The sequence below is a fragment of the Anabrus simplex genome, chromosome 1, assembly GCF_040414725.1.
Source record: "Anabrus simplex isolate iqAnaSimp1 chromosome 1, ASM4041472v1, whole genome shotgun sequence".
Taxonomy (NCBI): Eukaryota; Metazoa; Arthropoda; class Insecta; order Orthoptera; family Tettigoniidae; genus Anabrus; species Anabrus simplex.
The window spans coordinates 479,473,948-479,498,174 of record NC_090265.1 but is presented as its reverse complement, the minus strand read 5'-3'; the positions used below and the strand labels follow the sequence as shown (position 1 = coordinate 479,498,174).

Here is a 24,227-nt window from a genome sequence, read left to right as displayed (position 1 = left end):
CATGGACATTTAAGTATGACTCGCCCACTTGCTATGCATATTCGTCAGTCTGATGGTCTATTTTATGTCTGTTAGTCTGTGAGTGTGTTGTCAAATGCTAAATAATTTTTAATTGTATAAACGTGCTCTATTTCTATTTAATTGTAATACATCCATAATTATTGTTCCTTTGGTAAAAGTTTTATTGTATAGTACTGAAACTAGTATTTCCACATTTAAGTTGGTAGACTGTCGCTCAACCTTTACGTTTCTGTTGAAATTCGCTCAGAGAGCCTCAAGAAACTTACCATTGCCTAGTTATTTTTTTTCAGTTTCGAATATCCCCCCCCACTGTCATATCCCTCAAACCCGGGTCATTTTTGTTACCTTTAAATTTCCATGCTCCCCTCACATCTAATTCCCAAGTACTGCTACTGTCAACAAGCTGGATTAGGTTGAAGTTTCTGAGGAGAGTACAGGAATAAACTAAATAGGTGAAAGATCCTATCTAAATTGTAGAAAATAACTACGATTACCCATTTTTCAAAAGTCCGTCTTAAACATAAATTGATAAATTCGGACCTGGATTAAAGTAAAGTTGCACAAGGCAAACCTTCGTAAACAAGTAGGGCTCAACAAAGTAACCTGCACCCATTCACACTTTAGCATGAGACGGGCCAGGTTATAGAACACAATCATACTCATTATAACCAGATCAAGCAAATTGGCCGTGCGCTTAGGGGTGCAAAGCTGTGAGTTTACATTTGGAAGATAGTGGGCCTACTGTCGGTAGCCCTGAAGATGGTTTTCCCTGGTTTCCCATGGCTGCTTCCTTCCCACTCCTAGCCCTTCCCTATCTCATAATCACCATAAGACCTATCCGTGTTGGTGGGACATAAAAAGCCCACTCTAACCAACACTAGGCTCATAGAAACACAGGATCTTGTAATGGGAAAAGAAAGAAGACATTTTATTCAAAAGTATATTCAGGCATAGGCTGATATAATAAAATGTTTATAACGAAGGTCCCAATACAAAAGGGAGGGGAAAATAAACTCTATACACAACACCTGGTATTTTGTTATAGAAAGAAAGAGAACGGCAAAATACTCACCCAGATTACCATATTTTCTTGCATAATTAATGCCCTTGCATAATTTATGATCCCAATATTTTTGGGTCCAAAGTGGAGAAAAAGAAATATTCACGTATTTGACGCATCCACTTCTTCGAACATCCATCACGCAGCTCCGTATGCGTTCTGAAATAAAGATGTCAGCTACTGAGGTGCCAGCCTTCCTTTTGCGAAACCGGGCATTCCAATTAGTGGGCAACATGCTGTTATCAGCCAGTAGGAAATACCACTGCACCACTTCAGTGAGAGAATCAGCGCCGAAGTGACTAGTCACGCTTTGTTCCAGTCTCGTACAAATGTATTTTATAAGTGTTTCGGGAACAGGACATGCGTTTTCAGTGATCTCAAAATTGTTTGTTAGTCCATACTAAGAAAGAATACGAGTAATACTGCATCATATAAACTCGCGGTGATAAGTTACGCTGAAACATACAGGCATAGGGTGATGGGCCGCAAGTATTCAGTTTCCAAATGCAGCATGTACTACCATGGTAACAGAGAAGTACACTTCAAGCAACCAAGTGTCCTAAGCATTTCGGGAAGCAAAAGGCATCAAGTTTCGGAAAGTAGAGAAGGATCTGCTTAAAAATATGATTTTTTTATGAAACGTTGGATATGCCATTTCTCACGAAATGCTGTATTTTAAAGGACGAAAAATAGCTGTTGCACATGAAGGTTAGGCGAGGCGCGGTGATCAATTTTATGAAGAGAAATTTACTTTTTCTTCAACGAACATCAACATGGCAAAAAAATGCCGGATGATTTCAACCAAAATGTAATTAATCTTCACCGCTTTGTCATTGAGAAGCGTAAAGTGAAGGAATATTTGCTCTTCCAAATAGGAACCGCAGGTCAGACGCTGGTCAGTTTCCATATGCTACAAAGTCACAGTCGATAAGAAGGGGACATCGAGTGTTCTTACGCACTACTGGAAGCGAAAAATGAAGTACTGCAATGCTTGCTGTAACAGGTGACTTATTTTCTTTGACAGGTGATAACAGAAAGCTTGCACCTTACATTGTTCTAAAATGAAGAACAATGCCTAAAGTAAAATTTCCGCGAGGTATCCACGTTTGTACCCAAGAAAAAGGGTGGATGGACATGTCACTCTTACAAGACTGGATACAAACAGTTTAGGAAAATCCTTCGATGCCTGGCCTTTCTCGTGCTGAACAGTTTCCTTTTTTTTTTTTTGCCGGTATATCATTATTATGTACTTACATGAATTGCACATTTAGTTCATGTTTATTTCACTTCAGGTTTTATTGCCAGCTCGTAACAGGAAGAATATTCTCCAGTGTCGGTACTTCAAACCTATGTGTCCAACTTACCTGATGTAGCCTACCTTATTTGACTTTACAGAAAGAATCTCACGTCGGAATTTCACGCCAAATGACTATTGCCGAAAATGAGTTTAACCAATTGTGTGTATATTACATTTGATCTCTTTTAAATGTAAATGAATTATATTTTTTAAATATTTGAATTCCTTGAATGATTTCTGCATCCATAAATTTTGCCTGCATTCTTTGTCAAAAAATGTGTTAATTACGTGAAAAAATGTGTTATTAAACAAGAAATGTGACTGATAAGAACCCCACTTTTATACAACAATTTTCTTAATGAGCTTCCCAACTGTATAACAAGTCTCTAAAAGAAACGTTTGTAGGGTGGTTGTTTGAGTCATCAGTCCAAGGACTTGTTTGATGCAGCTTCTCATGCCACCTGTCCTGCGCTAAACTTTTCATCTTGCATCTGCTTTAATTTGCGTGTTTACCGGACGAGTTGGCCATGCGGTTAGGAGCATGCAGCTGTGTGTTTGCACCCGGGAGTTAGTGGGTTCAAACCCCACTCTCGGCAGCCCTGACGATGGTTCTGCGTGGTTTCCCATTTTCACACCAGGCAGATGCTGGGGCTGTACCTTAAGGCCACGGCTGCTTACTTCCCACTCCTAGGCCTTTCCTATCCTGTCGTCGCCATAAGACCTATCTGTGTCGGTGTGATGTAAAACAAATTGTAAAAATCTGCTTGTCATATTCATACCTTGATCTACTCCTACTGTTCTTACCACCTACACTTTCCTCAAAAACCAACTGAACAAGTTCTAGGTGTCTTCAGATGTGTCATACCATTCTCTCTTATTCTTTTAAGGTTATCCAAATCGATCTACTCTCCAATTCGATTCAGTATCTCTTAATTCGTGATTTGGTCTATCCATCTCACCTTAAACATTCTTCTGTAGCACCACATTTCATAAGTTTCTATTTTCTTCCTGAGCTGGTTATTGTCCATATTTCACTTCCATACAATGCAACGCTCCAGATGAGTCTTCAAAAACAACTTTCTAATTCCTATATAAATGTTCGAAGTGAGCAAATTTCTATATTAAGAAAGGCCTTCCTTGCTTGTGCTGGTCTCTATTTTATATCCTTCTTATTCTGCCATTGTTAGTTATTTTACTATCCAAGTAACAATATTCATCTACTTCCTTTAAGACCTCATTTCCTAATCTAATATTACCTGCGTCACCGAACTTCGTTCGACTGCACTCCATTACTTTTGTTTTGGACTACTTTATTTTCATCTTGTACTTCTTAACCAAGACTCCATCCCATTTGGCAATTTCTCTAGATCTTCTGCAATCTCAGATAAAATAACAATATCATCGGCAAATCTCAGGGTTTTGATTTCCTCTCTTGAATTGTGATTCCCTTTCCAAATTCCTCTTTGATTTCATTTATGGCCTGTTCTATATAAACATTGAAAATGAGGAGGGAACAAACTGCAGCCTTGCCGCATCACTCCTGAAAATGAGGAGGGAACAAACTGCAGCCTTGCTGCCTCACTCCTTTGATTGCTGCTTCTTTTTCAAAGCCCTTGATTCTTATCTCTGCAGACTGCTTTTATACAGATTGTAGATAATTCTTCATTCTCGGTATCTGATCCCGATCACCTTCTAAATCTCAAATAGCTTGGTCCAATCAACATTATCGAATGCCTTTTCTAGATCTATGAACACCATGTCCTTAATTCGATCCTCTAAGATCAGATGTAAAGTAAGGATTGCTTCATCTGTTCTTACATTTTTTCTGAAGCCAAACTGATCTTGTCCCAACTCAGTTTCAACTTGTCTTTCTGTTCTTCTGTAAATAATCCATGTTAAAATTTTGCAGGTGTGAGATCATAAACTAATGGTGTGGTAGTTTTCATATTTTTCAACAGCGGCTTTCTTGTGAATATGTATGACATTCTGTCTAAAATTGAATGGCATTTCTTCTGTCTCGTACATCTTGCACACTAAATGGAATAACCTTGCCATGCTGGTTTCTCTTGAGGCAGTCAGTAATTCAGAGGGAATGTCATCAATTCCAGGTGCCTTGTTCCTATTTAGGTCTCTCAAAGCCCTGTCACATTCTGACCTGAAAATTGGGTCCCCCATTTCTTCAGTATCAACAGCCTCTTCTAGTTCCAGAACCACATCATCTGCGTCTTTTTAACGTCATAAAACTCTTGGATATGTTCTTTGCCATATTTCTGCCTTATCTTCTTTCCCCAGAATTGGTTTTCCATCTGACACCTAGCTTTCCTTTCTCCAAAGGTTTTTCTTGATTTTCCTGTATGCAGAATCTACCTTTCCTAGGACCATTCAATCTTCAACATCCTTGCATTTTTTCTTCAGCAATTCTTCCTTAGATATCTTGCTCTTTCTTCATTCTTTAATCACCTGTATTCTTTTCTGCCATCTTCATTGTGTTGTATTCTTGTATTTTCATCATTCATCAATCAGGTCTAGTATCTCCTGAGTGATCCATTGATTCGTAGGTGATCTTTCCTTTCTACCTATCATTTCTTCAGCAGCGCTACTGACCGCATTTTTCACGACTGTCCATTCTTCCTCTGCTGTGTTTCCAGCCTTTAAATTTTGTCCTTGTGCAACATGTTCCTTGAAATAATCCCTCACACTCTTTTCTTTCCCACCTCATTGCCTTTCTTCAATTTCTTCAATTTCAGATAGCATTTCATGAGCAACAAGTTGACGGCAGAGTCCACGTCTGCTCCTGGGGAAAGTTTTACAATCCAACACCTGGTTTCTGAATCTCTGTTTAATTGTAATGAAGTCTATTTGATACCTTCCAGTGTCTCCAGGTCTCGTCCACATATACAGGAATCGTTTATGGCGTTTGAACCAAGTATTAGCAAAAACTAAATTATGAACGGTGCAGAATTCAACCAGCAGACTTTCTCTTTCATTCATTCCTTTGTCCCAATCCAAATTCTCGTCTTGTATTACCTTCTCTTCCTTGGCCTACCACTGCATTCCAGTCTCGCACTGCAATTAGATTTTTTTTTTTTTTTAAATATGGAATTGGCTTCACGTCGCAAGATGTCCAAAATCAAGACACAAAGGGGTGTTCACCAAGCACTTTGAAAACTAATCTGACCTCAAAGTGCAAAATTCATCCACTGCATGAAGAATTTCTATGTAACTTATCTCAGTGACATCATTGTGCTGCATTCGACTTTATTTACATCATGTGCACAACTGAATCTTATGACATTTTTCTATACAATGTCATTTGGTCATTAGAACTTTATTATAAATGTAATACAATCCTTCTCCATTAAGAACATTTCACCAGAAATGTTTTCATTGGCTACTTTGAGCCTTGTTTTAATGTTTTATGTGCACAGCTAAAGTTTTTTATCATGTCAATATCATTATGATATGAGTCTAACACAGCAGTTGTCAGGATAAATGACAAGATGTCCGAAATCATCAAGACACAAAGGCTGTATATTGTCACCCCAGCTTTTTAATATTTATGGCGAGTACATCATGAGAACTGCATTGGCTGGATGGACTGGTGGATTTCCTATTGGTGGCAAAAAGATATAAAATCTCCAATATGCAGATGACACTGTATTGATTGCCATGGATGAGGCAGAAATGACAAAGCTTTTAGACCGTGTCAGAACTGAGAGCATCAGTTTGGGTTTGCATATCAACATGCAAAAGACAAAAATTATGGTAGTTGATAGAACTGGCAAGCTGAACGAACTCAGTGCCTTCAGTGAAATGGAAATGGTTTCAGAAATGTTGTACCTGGGTGCCATTATAACTAGCAACAATAGCTGTGAAATAGAGATCAGGAGAAGGATTGCCATGGCCAAGAATATCATGTCTCATGTTTATCTCATATTTGGAAGGATTGCTCCATTTCTGAAAAGCTAAAGATGAGACTAGTACTTCCTCTATGGTGCTGAAACGTGGACCTTACAAGCTTCAGATTTGAATAAGATCAACTCATTCGAGATGTGGTGCTGGAGAAGAATGCTTCGCATTCCTTGGGCAGCATTTCGAACCAACGAATCCATCCTCAAGGAGCTGAACATCAGTACCAGGTTATCGGCAAAATGTCAACAGAGGATTCTCCAATTCTTTGATCATATTATGAGTCGTGGAGAAGGAAGCCTTGAAAAGCACATCATCTTGGGAAACGTGCCTGGAAAGAGGGAGCGTGGGCAAGCACCTATATGTTGGACAGATGGCATAAAACATGCAACAAAGACATTGTTCATACAATCTACCCATATAGCAGACGACCGTGGAGGATAGAAACGGGTACAAAGAAAGATCTTCAGAGGTCACCAATATAGACAGACAATATCATTGTGACCGTTTCTCATTTTGTTTTAACTTTGCAAGGTTACACTATAGTAACCAAAAGCTGCTTAACTTTTAATTCTCACATGTTTTATCTAACATTATTATATTTGTACATTTTTTTTTGACTGTTTGTTGCTTTGTATAATTTGAGTTAATGGCTGATGACCTTGACCTAGGTCGAAACTAGTACCACTTTTGTAAGTAACTTGTAATGTAACTCTGCATAAAATGTTTTATTGAATAGATGGAACTGTTAATAATTTATTTAAATATCAATGTATCCCATAGTCGCCATAACACCTGTGTCAGTGTGATATAAATCAAATTCTCAGAAACAGTAGTTTTTAGGAGGGAGCAGCAAGTGTTGTAATTGAAACTACTGGCAACGAAAAGTTATGTTGTACAGTGATGTTGATCATTACTGCTGACAGCCGTAAACTTTCTCCATACGTTATACTTAGACGCTAAACATTACCAAAGACCATCATATTCCTGACTGGTATCCACAAGACGAAAGTGAAACTAGCCACTCTGTTAAAAAATTAAATGAAGTTAATTTAGTCACTTAAACCCTAAGATCTTATCGTGACTTCTAACTGTAGAATTTATATTAAATTACAGTAGAGTGAAGAATGAAAGGAATATAAAAGATTTTGGTATTTTAACTGAACAGTTAAATTTTTGAATACAGACCAGTGTCTTTGAAAAACTTGATAATTTGTTTGCACAGTGAAGGAGATGAGAGTGCCCCCTTAATATCCGTAGGTATACCATGGTACTGGCACCATTTGTCATACAGTGAACAGTCTGTAATGATGTGCTTCAGTCGTACAGATGGGAGGCAGTTTCTTCTCAACGAGGTAGCTGTGGCTTATCTTGGAGTGGCCGATCCATATTCTAGATATTAGGACTTGATCTTGCCTGTGAAGGTTGTGAAGATAGTGTTGTGCTGTAGATTTCGTTGTTACTTCGTGAAGTTTGCTGTTTGAAGTTTGAAGCCATTTTATCTTCCACTGTTAGTATAATTCCATTTTAGCATAGGCAATAATATCAGTGTGAGGGATACCTATTGTTAGATTGCCTAGCAGGAGGTAAGTAGCGTCTTTAGCTGCTTGATCAGTAGATTCATTGCTTTGAATACCTCTGAGAGGGTATCCACACAAGGATGACTTGTTTGCCTTCTTTCATGATGTTGTTAAACAACAGTTGTATTTCTTGTACAAGGATGTGTTTCGATGATGGACTTTCTATTGCGTTTAATGCACTTTTTGAATCAGAAAATATGAAGGAGTTATTGCAGGTGCTGGTTTACAAAATATGTAGCATAGCCTGCTTTATTGCATACAGCTCATTACAGAAGACTGTATAGTAGTCAGGCAATCGGTATAGCATGGTACGTTCAGGATATATAATCCCACATCCATTTCTTTCCTCACATTGATCCATCAGTATAAATTGCAGTGTGTCTTGGGTATTTATTAGAAATTTCAAGAAATTTAGATCTGTCAATTTCATCTTTGGCACTGTAATTTATTTCAAAGTTAGTTGTTGGAAGGGTAATAGTCCATGGTGGGACATTAATGTTTTCACTGCACGTAATGTAATAAGTGACAGCATCACCATCTGCTGCCAGTCTGACATCATACATAACAACAGTCAATTACGGCCTTCAGTGAAGTTGTATTGAAATCATTGCTCATTTCAACTATATTTTCACACAATATTTACCATGCTTAATTTGACAATGGATGTACTGGTTTCAGCCCCAATTATAATGTTGTGCTAGTCAAAAGCCGTACTGACAATTCTGCAGCATCTCTTTGTTATTATATAAATACTTCTGTAATAATAGTTTCAATGGCTACAATATGTTCCCAGGTCTTTTAAAAATTTTCTTTGAAAATTTTCCGCATAATAGCAGCATCCCCTATTTTGTGACCTTAAAATTGGAATAAAATATTGTGCGGTCGATATGTGAGTAAATATGGTAGTACAGGGTAGGATTGTTAGTCTGAAATATTGATTTTTTTTTTTCTTCGTGATTTATTCCCCTGGGTTCTTCCACTCTCCACCATTGGGAATCTGAGATTCCTCTTCCTCCTTTCATACCGTTGACCGGGTTTCACCTGTAATTCTAGGTAGGAGCTCTTACAGAGTGCCATCATCCAGAACCAGATGGACCAAGGTTTTTTAATGAGGTATTACTCCTCCATCACTTGCAAGAAGAGGCTCCAGGTTTGGGATCAGCATTGGCAGAATTATTATTATTATTATTATTATTATTATTATTATTATTATTATTATTATTATTGCGATAAATTTTAAGTTCAATATATTACAATTCTTACACAACCTTGTTGTTCAGGAACACGTCAGGTTTTTCTTTTGTTTGAAAGTTCTGTCTTCTATACTGTAACTTCGCATTGTCTCTTTAAAAACCAGCAGTGAATGGTGGCTATCATCATTTTATCTCATTTGCCGTGATGATTCTTCTCAAACTCTTGATATTTTTGGACGTTTTTCTAGTTCTTAGGTAAAAACCTAGATAATGAGGTGAATTGTTGAGATAGCTTTAAAGAAAGCAAATGTTCACATTGTATTGTGATTGTTTCAAAGCTGCTTCCTTATTCATATTGAGTGTTTGTATCTTGTGAAAATTTCAGTCAGCCACGTTCTGTTAAATCCTGTAAAAACCAGACAAAATTTTAAGTGTTTTTATAAACAGACAAAAGGATTCAAACATATTCAAGATTCATATGAATAGCCTTCAAAATAAATTTGCTGTTCTGAAAATCATTTTTAAAATACTAAATACAGTAAAATCTTCCTAATACATTTCTGCAGGAGATGAGGAAGGAGAATATGTTGGCAACTGGAAAATTTTTTGTAACTCTGGAAAGTTCCCTCCGCTCAGTCATTTCCTTTTCCCATTTCTCCTTATAGGTACTTTCAACTTTGTCATGGTTGCCCACTTTGGTTTTCAGAGTCGAAGGTGTGAATTTTAACATTCACACCAACTTTACATGCGTAAGATGTGGATGCCCCTCTACTTCCTAAAGGATTTTAATTTAATCTTCATTAGTAAGTGGTTTGACTTTTTCTTACCTTAACTAGGCTGTCGTAAGACAAATATATTCCATGCTACTGAACTTCTCATGATTGTTTCTAGCCTTTAAGTAGGCTGTCGCTCGACAAATGTTCATTATTCTCCACTGTACAACTCGACACACAATACATTTTAAGGTCTGACCGGAATATAAAATACAAGCACAAACTGGCTGAGTGGGTTATTCAGCAATATCACTGCTAACTGGCAAGCAAAATTAAACATTCCTCAGGCTAATGGCTTACTCTCTGAAGGTTTAACTTACCCAGTGGCGTTCAGGAATTCGAGGACTATTCTTCTTATTGTGCATCTTTCCCTAACTTGCCTTGTGTGACGAGGGGTCTTATCCATGTTGGAAATTGCGTTCCTTTCATAGGGGATATCAAAGAACATTTTCAATTCTAGGAAGAATGTAATCATACTAAATAGTAATAGCAGCAATTTGTGACTCTGTAAATGAAATACTTTTATATAGATTTAATACTCTGGGAATTACAACTTTCTAAGCGAGAAAACATCTTGAGTCCATTTAATGAAATTTATTGTTCTCAAAGTTTTCAAAATTAGATCTTTCATGGTGGTAATTTATAGGCTCACATGAGCTATCTCTGAGGTTATAGTGTTTGACAGTACTGGAGATGCTATGTAGGATGATCACCATTTAGGGGAATATGTCAGCTTCAGTGGAACCACCACTCGGCTATGTTTTGTTCAATCGCATGCATTTAGGTTGTTTAGTTTAATTTTTGAGTGAGGTACAGCTTTGAGTAAAAAGGGAAATGCATTTTTAAATTATTACATTTTCTCTAGAATATATTTTCATCTTTATTCTGGCAAAAAAAAAAAAAATCTCCACTACTTTGAGAAATACGCAGTATTTTTAAATTTCCATGTATGTCACTTGGGGTATCCAACTCTTACTCAGTTCCCAAATTTTCATTTTTACTACTACTACTACTACTACTACTACTACTACTACTACTACTACTACTACTACTACTACTACTACTACTACTAATAAACAGAAATATTTGCATGATATTTTGTATCGTAAGACATTTTTTTCAGGGTGTATGAAGAACATGCTCTATTCTCCTTTCTGTGACTGAAGTAATTTCACTTCATAAAAACACTTAGCTCTGGTACCAGAAAAATGGAACCCTTATGAAAGATAAGAAAGAAAGAAAGAAAGAAAGAAAGAAAGAAAGAAAGAAAGAAAGAAAGAAAGAAAGAAATTCTGAAGGAATATCTGGAAGATTGTGGAGTTTGTTGTTCTTATAAATGTTTAAATAATTTTGGCAATAGAATTGTGTAAACATTCAATGAGTTTCGGTATTTATATTGTAAACCTCTTTAGCAGCAAAATTATCATACTAATTAGGTAAAAAGTTTCCAGGTAATAACTAGATTTAAAAATTCTGAATATTGTTTCATGAATGTTGATGTTTGTATTTTAAGTATGCAGAAATGTAACGGTTGAAGTTGGTGAACTATAAAAATTTTTATTTTGCTAAATTTAATGTAGCAGAATTTTCTCTTCAGACTATTGTACTGCTAAAAGGGATGGTTATCCAGCTGTACTTCCTTTTAAACCAATAATCTTCACCAAATTATATTACTCCTTGAAGAGACCTTTATTTTCTTTCACTTGATACAAGTTTCTGAAAGTTGCTACAACTTACATGAGCCATTAGTTATTGAATATCAAAAATATCACCAATGGATGATAGACTTAACATGTTCTTGTATCAGTCCACTGAACATGCATCAGTGAAAATTCTAGCTACTTCGGCATTATGGCCAGGAAATGAGGGATAAAACTATTTGTAATAATGAAGCTATTTTAAGAAGCTCAGAATACTTCCCTGAAATGCAGAAGTGTATTTAAAGAAAGAGTAGTTAATTTGTTTCACAGGGCTTGAACCCTAAAGATGTCGATATCGTACTAATTAGTGATTGCCGTGTTGGGTAACTGTTTCCTGCAGGATAAAAGGATATTTCTATGTGTATGAAAATGTTTACCCTCTGGCTTTAAACTTTAGGAATAGGGTTCACTTTTGCTGGAATAATTCGAGAGTAAAATTGTCTCCTATATTTATAATTTTTTAGAAGTATTGTAAGGTCTAGGTCATACTCAGTTTTATCCTTCTTTACATGCAAAGAAGAATTATTTAATGTATATGATTTGTGCATTGGATAGTCAAGTTATTTTTGCACTAAAATATTTTCCACTAGTTGCATGTTAAGTTCATTTGCATTAAATATTTATCAAATTTCATATTTGTGTTGTTGATGTATTAGTTTTTCTTCAACAGCCTGATCGCCAGACATTGATGTTGTCTGCCACATGGCCCAAGGAGGTGAAGAATTTGGCTGAGGAGTTCTTATCTAACTATATTCAAATCAACATTGGTTCTCTACAGCTTTCTGCCAATCATAATATTCAACAGATAGTTGAAGTGTGCCAGGATGGTGAAAAAGAAGACAAGTATGTAGACTATCTTGCATTTATTTTATTTGGTAACCAAGACTATACTGTAAGCTTAACTTTTTTGTGAAGTTTTAACTTTTCAAGCTCATCAGGAAGTTTAATAATCCTTAATTGCAAACCTCTATAGGGATAAATAATGATATATATATATATATATATTGGTTGAAATGTATGGAAATGATAGACAGCAGAGCTTATTGGTCTACATTGGTTATATAGGCTGCTAAGGTGTATATGGAGTGAAAAGCAAGTCCTGATGATTGGTGTAAATTTGTAATACCGGTAATACCAGTATTCAAGAAAGGTGACAGAAAGGTATGCGACAATCATCGAGGAATTACATTGTTACAAGTAGCCAAAATATAAAAAAGAAATCACTTTATTTGCAAATGAGGTGTCTAACTTGGTGGCAAATAATACACAAAAATACTTTATTATCAAGCATTCAATTTTAAATCAAAAAGAAAACATTTTCCTAAAATAAATTTATATTATTTACAAAATTCCATTCATATCTTCTGTACTTACACAAATAATCAAGTCATTTACACTATGTGGAATCACTTCAAATAATACTATACAACTGCTATAAGATTTAAATTTACATTGCTTGTTTTTTTAACCTATTTTGGTACCTAACATGCATAATGACCTGCTGCGTCGTAACCAGAGCCCCTTTTGCCACCGCTTTTCAGTTTCTGAAGACCCTTCACAGCTAATGTATTGGAAAGAATAATAGAAAGGAGGATAGAGGAAGGGTGGAAAGAAATTCAAAAGAGCAGTATGGATTTTGACAGGGCAGGTCAACAATAGACCCTCTATTTACAATGAGATTACTGATGGAAAAACAGTGGGAATATTGAAAAAGATCTGGTTATAGTATTTCTTGATCTAGAGAAGGCATACGATAGTGTTAATAAAGAAGTGTGGGGAAAAACTGGAAAGAAATGGATGTGAAAGGCAATCAAGGGAACTAGTGAAAGCAATGTGTGAGAAATTGTTTCAGTTGTGTTTAGACTCCAGTGAGGAGAACAGATTAATTTAGAAACCAAACTGGACTAAGACAGGGAAGTGTACTGTCTCCACTTATGTTTATAAAGGTTATGGATGAAATTCTGAAGTAAACAAAAGCAAGATATGGAGGGGATAGGAAAATATTATTTGCAGATGACATTGTGATTTGGGGAGTCAATAATACAGAAGTGCAAATCCAACCAGAGGCTTTGAATGACAATATTGAGAAATATGATATGAAGATCAGTGTGGAGAATAACATAATGGTGATGACAAGAGGAGAAGGAGAAGGGAAAGAAATAGTTAGTATCACGGGACAAAACCTTGAAGTTGTTGAATACTTCAAATATTTGGGAAGTGAAATAATGCAAGATGCAAGGTTGAATAAGGTCAGCAGAAGGGTACAAGTGGGAAATATGTTCTACCAGAATGTAAGGAATGTGGTGTATAATAGTTCCTATGAAACGTAAACAGATAATGTACAAGATGAACTATACCCCAATATTAACGTATTGCGGCCTTCCTGCGTCCAGGACGGGTCACATAAAAGAAACTCCAGCTAACTATCATCTCAGGGTAATCTATGCATATTTTTGTTTTATGTGGGATCTAATGCAATGTTGTTACGCTGATAAATATCTCGTCTGCCATTTAATAGTGATGGACATCACCATCTGATGTATCGTTATAATGCAGGAGTATTAATTAGCAAACACCTTAATCCTAATTTGCCTTATTGTTTTTGAAGCTATGGATAACACCTCAGATTTGTCTTAACTATTATCATTTATTCAGAAAAATATAATGGATAAAGAAATAAAATCATGGAATTGAAATAATGGAATCAATTGCTTTGATAGCTTGAATCGTCATTGATCACTGTTAGATCTGTTGCTTATTGTACAAAGTATCAGCATTGAAATGAACTAGTTTTTCATTAATACATAATATTAAAAAATAGCAAAAATATAATAATAATAATAATAATAATAATAATAATAATAATAATAATAATAATAATAATAATAATAATAATAATAATAATAATATAAACTTACATGGGAAATTTTTAGGGTTAAATTAAGTTCTTTTTTATGTACATTATTTCGCGTCAGTATTGTAGTTCTGTTCTTAGGACAGATGTTATATATTGCGTCTATCTCCAAAGTCTCACAGAATTTGAGCTTAAGGATTAAGGTTATTTTTTATTTTTATAAAAAACATGTGCTAATATTAATTTAAAATCATGTCAACCATCCTTGTATCCTTGAGCTAATCATCAAATATATAACATAAATAATCAACTAAATTCTCAAATGAATGCCTGGAAGAATTGTCTATGCCGCTCATTCAAGTTGGATGCCAGTGTGTTGAATGTTTGAGGGTGTTTAGGGGTTGTAGTAAGGATGTAAAGGAGAGTGCATATTGATTGGTTTGGTCCAGTGAGTTTAAAAAACCTGATTAAAACAAGGAGGATTAAATATGGATAATTGGAAGGATAATGAACAGAAAAGGAAACAGAATAAGGGTGAGGCTTATGCACCAAGGAAAGAAGTTATAAAAGAAGAAAAAAAAGATGCCACAACAGGTGAGTGGAATAAAGGTTTATAATAAATAGGTCATGTTGTGCTAAGGAAGATCCTAAGGATAAATTTGGTCATTGTTTAATACATAAGAAACCTTCCCATGTATGAGAGATGTTCCAGAGTTCTGACTTCAAAGACCTAAGCCAACTATTGGGAATGTTGACCGAAGTCCCTAAATTCAAGATTACTGAAGCAGTATAGCTGAAGTTTTCTATAGATGACCCCACATCTGTGTATATGTGAAGATCCCACAATTTTATTGCTCCTTGGAAAAGATATACCTTAGTTAAAGGTCGAACAGATGGAATCAGCCACTCCTCCTGCCTCAAGAATTTCCACAACTCTACGGCTCAACACTACCCATTAAGAAAGAAAAAAAGAAAAAAAATAATGACTTATTGAAGATATGTGACTATATGCCTTACGAATTCAGAGGATTCTATAGTGATTTGAAATTATTCATTTGATAATAAGCAACACTATCAAACAGCAAAAATGTGGTTTAGATCCTTATTTCTGATTTCAAAGTAAGAAAGTGCTTTTTTTTTTTTTTTTTTTTTTTTACTACCTTAATAAGGTTAAGGTTAATTTGTGATAATTTGATTTCCAAATGTTCTTTAAGTAATCTGATTTATTCCAAAATATACTTTTCATTGTCTCATAACCCCCTGCAGGTGGGGGACGCACATGTAGAAGACGCCTGCGGTATCCCCTGCCTTTCGTAACAGGGGACTAAAAGGGACAACCTAGGCGCGGACATGGATAGCGGTTTGGTATAACGTGTTGGACCTTCTGTGGATGGGAGGGGCTGAATACATTCACAGGTAATCCCTGCCTGTCATAGGTGACTTAAAGGGTCATGTGGCCATGGTCCCCTCGTAAATTTTTTTTTTGTTTGAGGGTTAGTTGTAGACCATTTCCAAATTTTGATGTGCGTGCTGCACGGAGATGGACCTCCTACATGTGCGACTATGCTCTGAAGCCCGTGTCATTAACCACCCAGGAAGCGGCGGGTGGGAGTGTCGTACCCTTGCAGCAGTATCCGCCTGACAACACAGGTCCCCTCACAGCCGAATGCCAGAAGGATGTATTATTATTAATTTTATTTATTTTAACCTATATTTAGTGCTCTGTACACGCTATGGGGTACATGCTATTGGGGGTGACTGGAGGGAGTCCTAGTGCTCATTGCCTCTGTCCTCCCGTATTAGGCATTGTCCAACATCGGACCCCGGGCAGTACCAGCTTTGACCAGGTGGGTATTGCCTTGGCTGCTTGGTTCAGCTACAGAGACCCCTGATCGGAGTGGGTGGCATTCAAGGAGGATGATTTTGGGCATGGCGTCGAAACAACTTCCGCCTGAAACCTCGAGTAGTTCGCTACCCAAGTCTTTAACATTTGATTTCCTAAGGGGAGCAACCCCTTAGGAACAAGCACAGCGTATTGGTCTGGGTTCCAGCTTCCCTAGGGCTAGAACCAATGGGCAAGATTTCAAACCTGTTAAATCGATTCTTTTCAGTCGACACATCAAAGGTATATACGATGAACTTGAGGATATAAAGAAAATGTGCAATGGTGGTTTGCTTCTGAAGATGAGCACTGCGCTCCAAGCCGATCGGTTGCTTAAGTGCGACCACTTTGGTGACATCCCCGTCAAAGTGGAAGAGCAAAAAACCTTGAATCGGGTTCGTGGGGTTATTTTCCACCGTGATCTTATTCTAAACACTGACAATGAATTGATGGAAGATATGAAGCACCGTGGCATGACACACGTCCGGCGCATAAGGCGCAAAGTCAATGGTGAAGACGTTGCCATGGGTGTGTTCATAGTCTCCTTCAAATTGTCAGTGTTGCCAGAGAAAGTCAAGGTAACAAGCTATTGTTGCGATGTGAGGCCATACATCCCGCCTCCTATGCGATGCTAACAATGCCAGAGATTCGGACATATGGTATCTCGTTGTTCGAATCAGTCTGTGTGTGATACATGTGGGGAAAGTAGCTCACAGCGCAGAGGAGTGCACACCTCTGTACAAGTGCACTAACCGCTCTGGTCTTCCTTCTCCTCGAGATTGGTACTGTCCGACGTATCCGAGTGAGAAGACGATCCAGGAGTTCAAGACCCTGGATGGTCTTTCCTACCAGGAAGCGTGCCGTAAGTTTAATTCCCTGAATGCACCGGCCAAAACACTAGACTTCAGCATGATAGCACAGTCTCTCCCAGGTTTGTCATTTTCTATTGAAACACCTTCCAAGAAGATCGCTGCGCCCAAGGCGGCAGTTGCTCCTGTGAGCAATGCTACAAAGAGAACGAGCTCGAAGGTAGGTCCATCCTGACCTTCGACCACCAATAAGCCTGTGCCGGCTAAGAAACCTATGCCAGCACAGAAGGGGAAGAAGACGTCTCCTTCCCCCACGAGGTTGGCGAAAGTCGCGCCTAAGCCGGTGGAGGTGGCATCGTCGACCAGGGCTGGGATATCACCTTCCAACCCGTCTAAACAAGAATCGATGGCGGGGAAGAAGAGCACCCTTACCAGACGTTCCTTCCCCATCTCCTACAAATGGGGCCTCATGCCCTCCACCTGGAGGGCCTGATTCTGCACCAGCGGGTCTTCCTCCTGGAAACCCTGCGCGCTTCCCCTCATAGGAAGAAACCCTGCCCCCGGACTACGTTGAAGAAATTCAAGGCATGCATCACCTCGTCTGGTGATGAGGTGAAGCACATGGAGCATTTATCTTCATCTTCGGATAGGGCAGCCTCTTAACATAAATGTCACTGTTCTTATAGATCAGCTTCCACCTCCCTTTCTCTTATTGGACAGTTTTAACGTCCATCACCCCATATGGGGCTCTGAGATGCCTTGCCCCCGGGGACAAGAGCTGGAAAGATTAGTAACAGAGCTGGATTTATGTATTTTGAACACAGGGGAACCAACTTACTTCAGTATATGTTATGGCACATTTTCTCGCACAGACGTAAGTCTATGCAGCTGAACGTTGGTTCCGCTGTTTCAGTGGAATACACACGACGATCTCTGTGACAGTGACCATTTTCCCATCATCCTTACTTTGTTGAAACAAAACTCCGTTGAGGCTCCGCCTCGATGGATTCTTAAACTTGCTGATTGGCCAAAGTACACATCACTAGCTGTCTTTAACGACGATATCAGGTGGACCGTCGGCGAGAAAATAACTTACATCACCCAAGTTATTCTTGCTGCTGCTGAGGAGTCTATTCCGTTCTTCTTGGGGACTCCTCGCTGAAAACATGTTCCTTGGTAGAACAAAGAAATAGCAGCAGCTATCAAAGAACACCGGACAGCCTACTGTGGGTAACTTGGTAATATTTAAGAAACTCCACGCTAAGGTGCAAGTTCTTGTTCGCCAAAGTAAGAAAGCTTCATGGGAGAGATATGTCGTCTATGACATCGCATTCTCCATCTCAAGTGTGGACTAAGCTTCGATGTTTTTCGGGTATCCAAGGATCATCTTCTGTACCGGGAATTTCCATTGCAGGCAGTGTCGTCACTGACCCACTCTCGATTGTTAACCATCTAGCTAGTAATTTCGTGGATGTATCTGGCTCCGGGAATTACCATTGTGATTTCCTTGCTCTGACGTGGGAAGCAGAACGTCATCACCTTAGTTTTGCCACTCAAGCTTCAGAGGACTACAACGTGCCCTTTACGGAGTAGGAACTCCGCAGCGCCTTAGCGCTTTGTAAAGACACGTCTCCTGGACCAGACAACATCCATAACCAGATGTTGAAACACCTTAGTGATGATAGTCTACTATATCTCCTTCGTGTGTTCAACGATTCTGGATAGAGGTTTGACTTAGACCACATGGTAATATGGTAATATGGTATCCTTTCAGTCCTGCATCACTGGAGATTCCGAGGTCACTTGCCGGTATTTATTGCAGAATTTTTTGCCTCTTCGTCTATTCCGTGTCCGAGTAGGGAGGACATATTCACAATACCACGTTCAGAAAAATGGGGTTCCACAGGGATCGGTCCTTAGTGACACTCTGTTTGCGATTGCCATAAACGGTATTGTTGCTGCTGCTGGTTCAGCAGTAATACAGTCGCTCTATGTGCACGATTTTGCTCTGCACTATAGCTCGCGTAATATGGCAGTCACAGTACGACAATTACAGCAAGCTATTCAGAGAGTGGAACAGTGGGCCTTAGAACATGGCTTTGTTTTCCACCGCAAAGTTCTCTGTTGTCCACTTTTGTCGGCTCCGTGCTCTTCATCCACAACCTGAGCTCTATTTAGGAAATGTCGTTCTTCCAATTGTTGACACTTACCAATTTCTTGGGCTCCTTTTCGATAGCAAATTATTGTCGGAGCCACACGTGTGGCAGTTAAAAGTGCAATGCACTGAGAAGCTGAATATCATGAAGTTTCTTAGCAGCGCTAATTGGGGTGCTGACCCCAGGGTGCTCCTATGATTCTATAGGGCACATATTTTATCCCGGCTAGACTACGGCAGTGCAGTATATGGCTCACCAAGACCAAGCATCCTTGCGAAGCTGAAAAGCGTCCACCACAGCGGGGTTACGTTGGCGACGGGAGCTTTTCGTACAAGCCCCATTGCCAGCCTGCTCGCCGAGTCTGGTGTGCCGCCTTCACACCTGAGGCGCCATCAGCTCCTACTTTCTTATGCTGCAAATTTGTGACAGATACCACTTCATCCAAGCTATCCTTGCGTGTTCAACAATGGCAACTGTTTGCTGTACGCAGCTTGTCCTCAAGCAACGCGGCCAGTTGGAATACGCCTGGATAGCAGTTACAGATTGTTTCACGTACCTTCAGTTCCTTGCCTTGTTAGACTACCAAGTGGGGTACCTGCGTGGGTAGTACGACGACCTGAAATAATCCTGGATCTGCACACTGGCCCAAAGGAAAACGCGGACCTTTCGATTTATTGGAGGCTCTTCCTGTCCATTGTTGGCCGATATCCAGGTTTAGCCGCCATCTACACGGATGGTTCGAGGACAAACGAAGATGGGCTGTGCGTTTGTTGTTGACAATGATAGGTTTCTCTTTGCTCTCCCTTAAACCTGTAGTGTGTACACAGCAGAGCTTAATGCTCTCTGTGAAGCTCTGCGGTACGCACTGTCCTATGAGCGCAGACACTTTCTTCTGTGTACTGACTCCTTGAGCTCGCTACAATCTATTGGTACTTGTTTCCTTCAGCACCCTCTGGTACAGCGGGTCCAGGACCTGCTGGCCGGATGTTCGGATGCCGGCACCAGAATCACGTTTCTGTGGCTCCCAAGCCACATGGGTGTAAAGGGAAATGAATTAGCAGATAAGGCTGCCAAGGAGGCAGTTACACTGCCCCCGTTGCCTTTCAAGGTTCCAGCAAATGATATTCGTACTCAGCTGAGACATCTGGTTATGTCCCATTGGGAGATGGAGTTGCAGGCCATTCCACTTCCAAATAAGCTGAGAGCAATAAAAGAAACAACGAAGGTATGGAGGACTTCCCTTCGGGCTTCGCGGAGGGAAGCCATGGTATTGTCGTCTTCGGATCAGCCATGGTATCCTGACTCACTCCCATCTATTGAAAGGAGAACCCCATCTGGTGTGTACTTGCGGCGATCATCTTACCGAGTGTGTGGACCTGGTCGATCTGTGCCGTAGTCTTAACCTCCCTAGTACAATCTCCCTTATCTTGCGAGATGACAAGCGGTCAGCAGACCTTGTCATCCGCTGTATGAGGGATAGTGGTCTGTTTTATCGCGTGTGATGATGTCCTTTGTCCTAGCGTATTTGTGTTAATTGCGCTTTTATCCCATTGACTTCATTTTAGTTTGTGTTGTGTATTTTAATGTGTTATTTTAACGTCTAATGTAAATTATGTATATATATATATATATCTATATCTGTACTACCAGGCAATGCCTTATTCCTCTGTTTCCTGTATTTTCTCTTATTTTATTAGAAATAAGGAATTATGAATTTGATCCACTGATTGTTTTAATCTCATACTCATTTTTCTTCATCACCATTTTTTTTTAACTCTAGTCAGTGGATACATTTTAAAATTTTAACTATCATGTATCGTCTAGTCCATCTCGTTCCATTAGGGGCCGATGACCTTCGATGTTAGGCCCCTTAAAACAACAAGCATCATCATCATCATCATTCAATGTCTCATTATTCAACAGTTCTTTCTGTTTCTTGAGCATTTTAGTTTTGTGGCATAGACCCTTATTCTGGGAGGGAGCTAATTTGTCCACTCCCCGCACGTATATTAGGCCTACTAATTGAGCGGTATCAGAATGTCTGTTGTCTCATCTAATGCGATCGAATACGCTAAAAAAGTTTGAGCATGTTGTAGTAATTGGCAATAAATGTCACCTGCTAACACATTAATTTGGCGAGCAATAGTTAGACATGAAAGGCTGATTTCTTCTAATTTGCTGACAAGCGATGGGCATAAAATTCCAGCAACGTCGACGAGACACTCTTTGATAAATTTGCCTTCACGAAATGGTTTTCCATTTGTCTATTTTTAAAGCCATATAGTAGCTAGCCTGAAGCATTGCTGTTTTTTTGTAGCATTTCCTCCTGCAGGTATGAAAATGAGAGAAAGAAGACAATTATTACAGATTATGTAGGTAACATAAATGCAGCTTTAAAACTAAAATATATGTATTATTAAATCATTAAGTAGAAACATTTTAGTGTCTAAAATGACCAACTGGGGGTCGTTAACCTCCTTCAGTCTTTTTCTCCAAACATATAATTCATCATCATAATCAATTTTCCGCTCCAGTGGCCTCGGTATGCACTAGCCATGCATCTTGGTAGGTGTGCTATTTACCAACTGATGAGCCCAACTTAGCATACCGGGGCAAAACGCTGGCAATGAGGAATGAGTTGGCTGGAAAATTTATAATGTCCAATAAAGGACCATTTATATTGGTATTATAAATTTACTAATTCGGGACAAATATTTCAGGTTCCCTATGGGAATCTGCATCTGAATCACCAGCAAGCCGGGTACGGGTGTTTGCGAGCCTCTTCCATTTCATCCTGTCCATCCGTAGCTGATGTGCTGGCAATTTATATCACGTTTGGCAAGGTCTTTGAAAATTTGCTTTTCCCAACTGTCACGAGGCCTCCCTCTGGGCCTCTTACCAACAACATTCCTTTCATAGTACTGTATCATCTTAGGATTCTAATTGGAGCCATCCTTCCCATATGTCCATACAATCATAATCTGCTTAATTCTAAGGTTTCCAACAGCTTCCTGTCCAATCAAAGTTGTTGCAGAATACTTTCATTCCTTATTTTGTCTCTCCTTGTCTTTTAGAGGCATGACTGAAGGAACTTCATTTCAGTGGCCTGTAGGCGACTTTGTGCAGATCTAGTCAATGTTGCTGCTTTCAGTCCGTATGTTAGAATTGGTATAAGATGTGTATGTGCAGCATGAGCTTGCAAACTCAGGGAAATGAGTCATCCCCAAGTAATTGACGGACGGAATGGTAGAATTCTGATGCAGCTTGTATTCTATTGTCTATTTCTTGGTTTATGGTATTGTCAGAAGAAACGAAGCTCCCTAAGTATTTGAAGCTATTGATAATGTCTGCTTCTTCATTTTGCACTCTCAGGTGGACTGCTTCAGGATTTAGACTTGTCACTAAACAGACGGTTTTAGTTCGGCTGATGATCATTCCCATTCTTTCAAATTCTTCTGGCTAAAGATCTAGTTTAGTTTGAACTTCTGCTTCTGTCCCACCCCATAGCATAACATCATCAGCAAATACAAGTGCATTTGTTGTCTGATCCTTCATTTTCACTGCTTTTAAACACAACTTCCTTGTTGGACTCCACTCTTGGTTTCAAAACAGTTTCCATGAATCTACTATGTTGGCGTAGCAGGGGGAGAGGTGATACTCCCACGTGGTACGTCCCCGGTGGTGGATAGGGGCGTCCTAACCGACTTGCCGATGGATTTGAGCAAAATAAAATAGCTCTCATAGACCAAACACCCAACCCCCTGTGGGTGGGGGACACAAAGAATACACTCGTGGTATCTCCTGCCCGATGTAAGAGGCAACTAAAAGGGGCAACCAAGGGATGATCGAATTAGAACCAAGAGATTACTCTTAATTAGTACCACCATGTGGGAAACACCATGGGTCACTTTTACTTGCTCGTAGTACCACTATGTTAGGTACAAAATAGGTTTGTGATTAGTAGCAGCAGAGTGCACTGTCAGCTTTTACATTACCTGTGATTAGTACCACTATATGAGCGACACCATGGTTTTGGCTTGCCTATTATTATTAACCACTATATGAGTAACACCACGGGATAGTACGAGTCCGTGTGGTTGGTACACTTATGTGATGAACACCATAGGTTTTTGTTGCCTGTAAATGGCGCCGCAATGTGTAAAACACCGTAAGTCTGTGTTACATGTTCAAATTTCATTACTTGTGAGTAGTATCATAATGTGTGGAATACTGCGAGTCTACGCTAATTTTGATTAGTACCACAATGTGATAAGTACCATTATGAGGGGCCAATGACTTGGGTTTTGGACCCCTTTAGACTACAAGCATCATCAATTCAGTATTGTGCTTTAGAAGCAGTCTCTTGGTCAGTAAAACCATTGTTTTACGTCAGTTTCTGCGATTGTTAGGCATTGCGGGTTGGATCCACTGATTGTTTTAAATTCATATCCATTCATTCTTCGTCCTCACATTTTCAATTCTGGTGAGTGGAGGATTTTGGACTTTTAATTTGTCATTACATTTCATCTCATTTTGTACCATTAGGGGCCAATGACCTAGATGTTAGGCCCCTTTAAACAACAAGCATCGTAATCATCATCAAAACAGTTCCACCTGCCTCCTTAAATTTGCACATTGCTCTTTGTCTCTCAATGTAGGTGTTTTACTCGAGCTATAATCTCTTCTGGCACTTCTTTACGTCTCAGACATTCCCATATGTGCTTACGTGGTACATGATCGTATGCCTTCTCAATATCCAGGAATACAACTATAACTGTTCTATCTCTATCCCAGTATTTTTCGAAGTGCATTCTTAAATTCTTAAATGTTAAACAATTAATTTATTGAAGCCACCTATTCAATACTAGTAAAGTCTTAAGGACTATAACATTGTCATTATATTAAGTCAAATATGGTCAAAATGTAAGTAATCACTTTATTAAGTGCATTCTTGTCAAAAAAAATGAGGTTAGCATTGATCTGTTTGCTCTAA

At 38.8% G+C, this 24,227-nt stretch overlaps 1 protein-coding gene across 9 annotated transcripts in view; it reads left to right on the top strand.

The window, feature by feature from the left end:
• Positions 1 to 24,227, top strand: part of LOC136856971 (uncharacterized) — a 164,454-nt gene that overhangs the window by 110,551 nt on the left and 29,676 nt on the right. For all 9 annotated transcript variants that reach the window (XM_067135279.2, XM_067135281.2, XM_067135280.2 and 6 more), the window contains one exon: positions 12,204 to 12,376. In XM_067135279.2, coding sequence (XP_066991380.2) covers positions 12,204 to 12,376 — 173 coding nt within the window. The remainder of the gene's footprint in view (positions 1 to 12,203; positions 12,377 to 24,227) is intronic.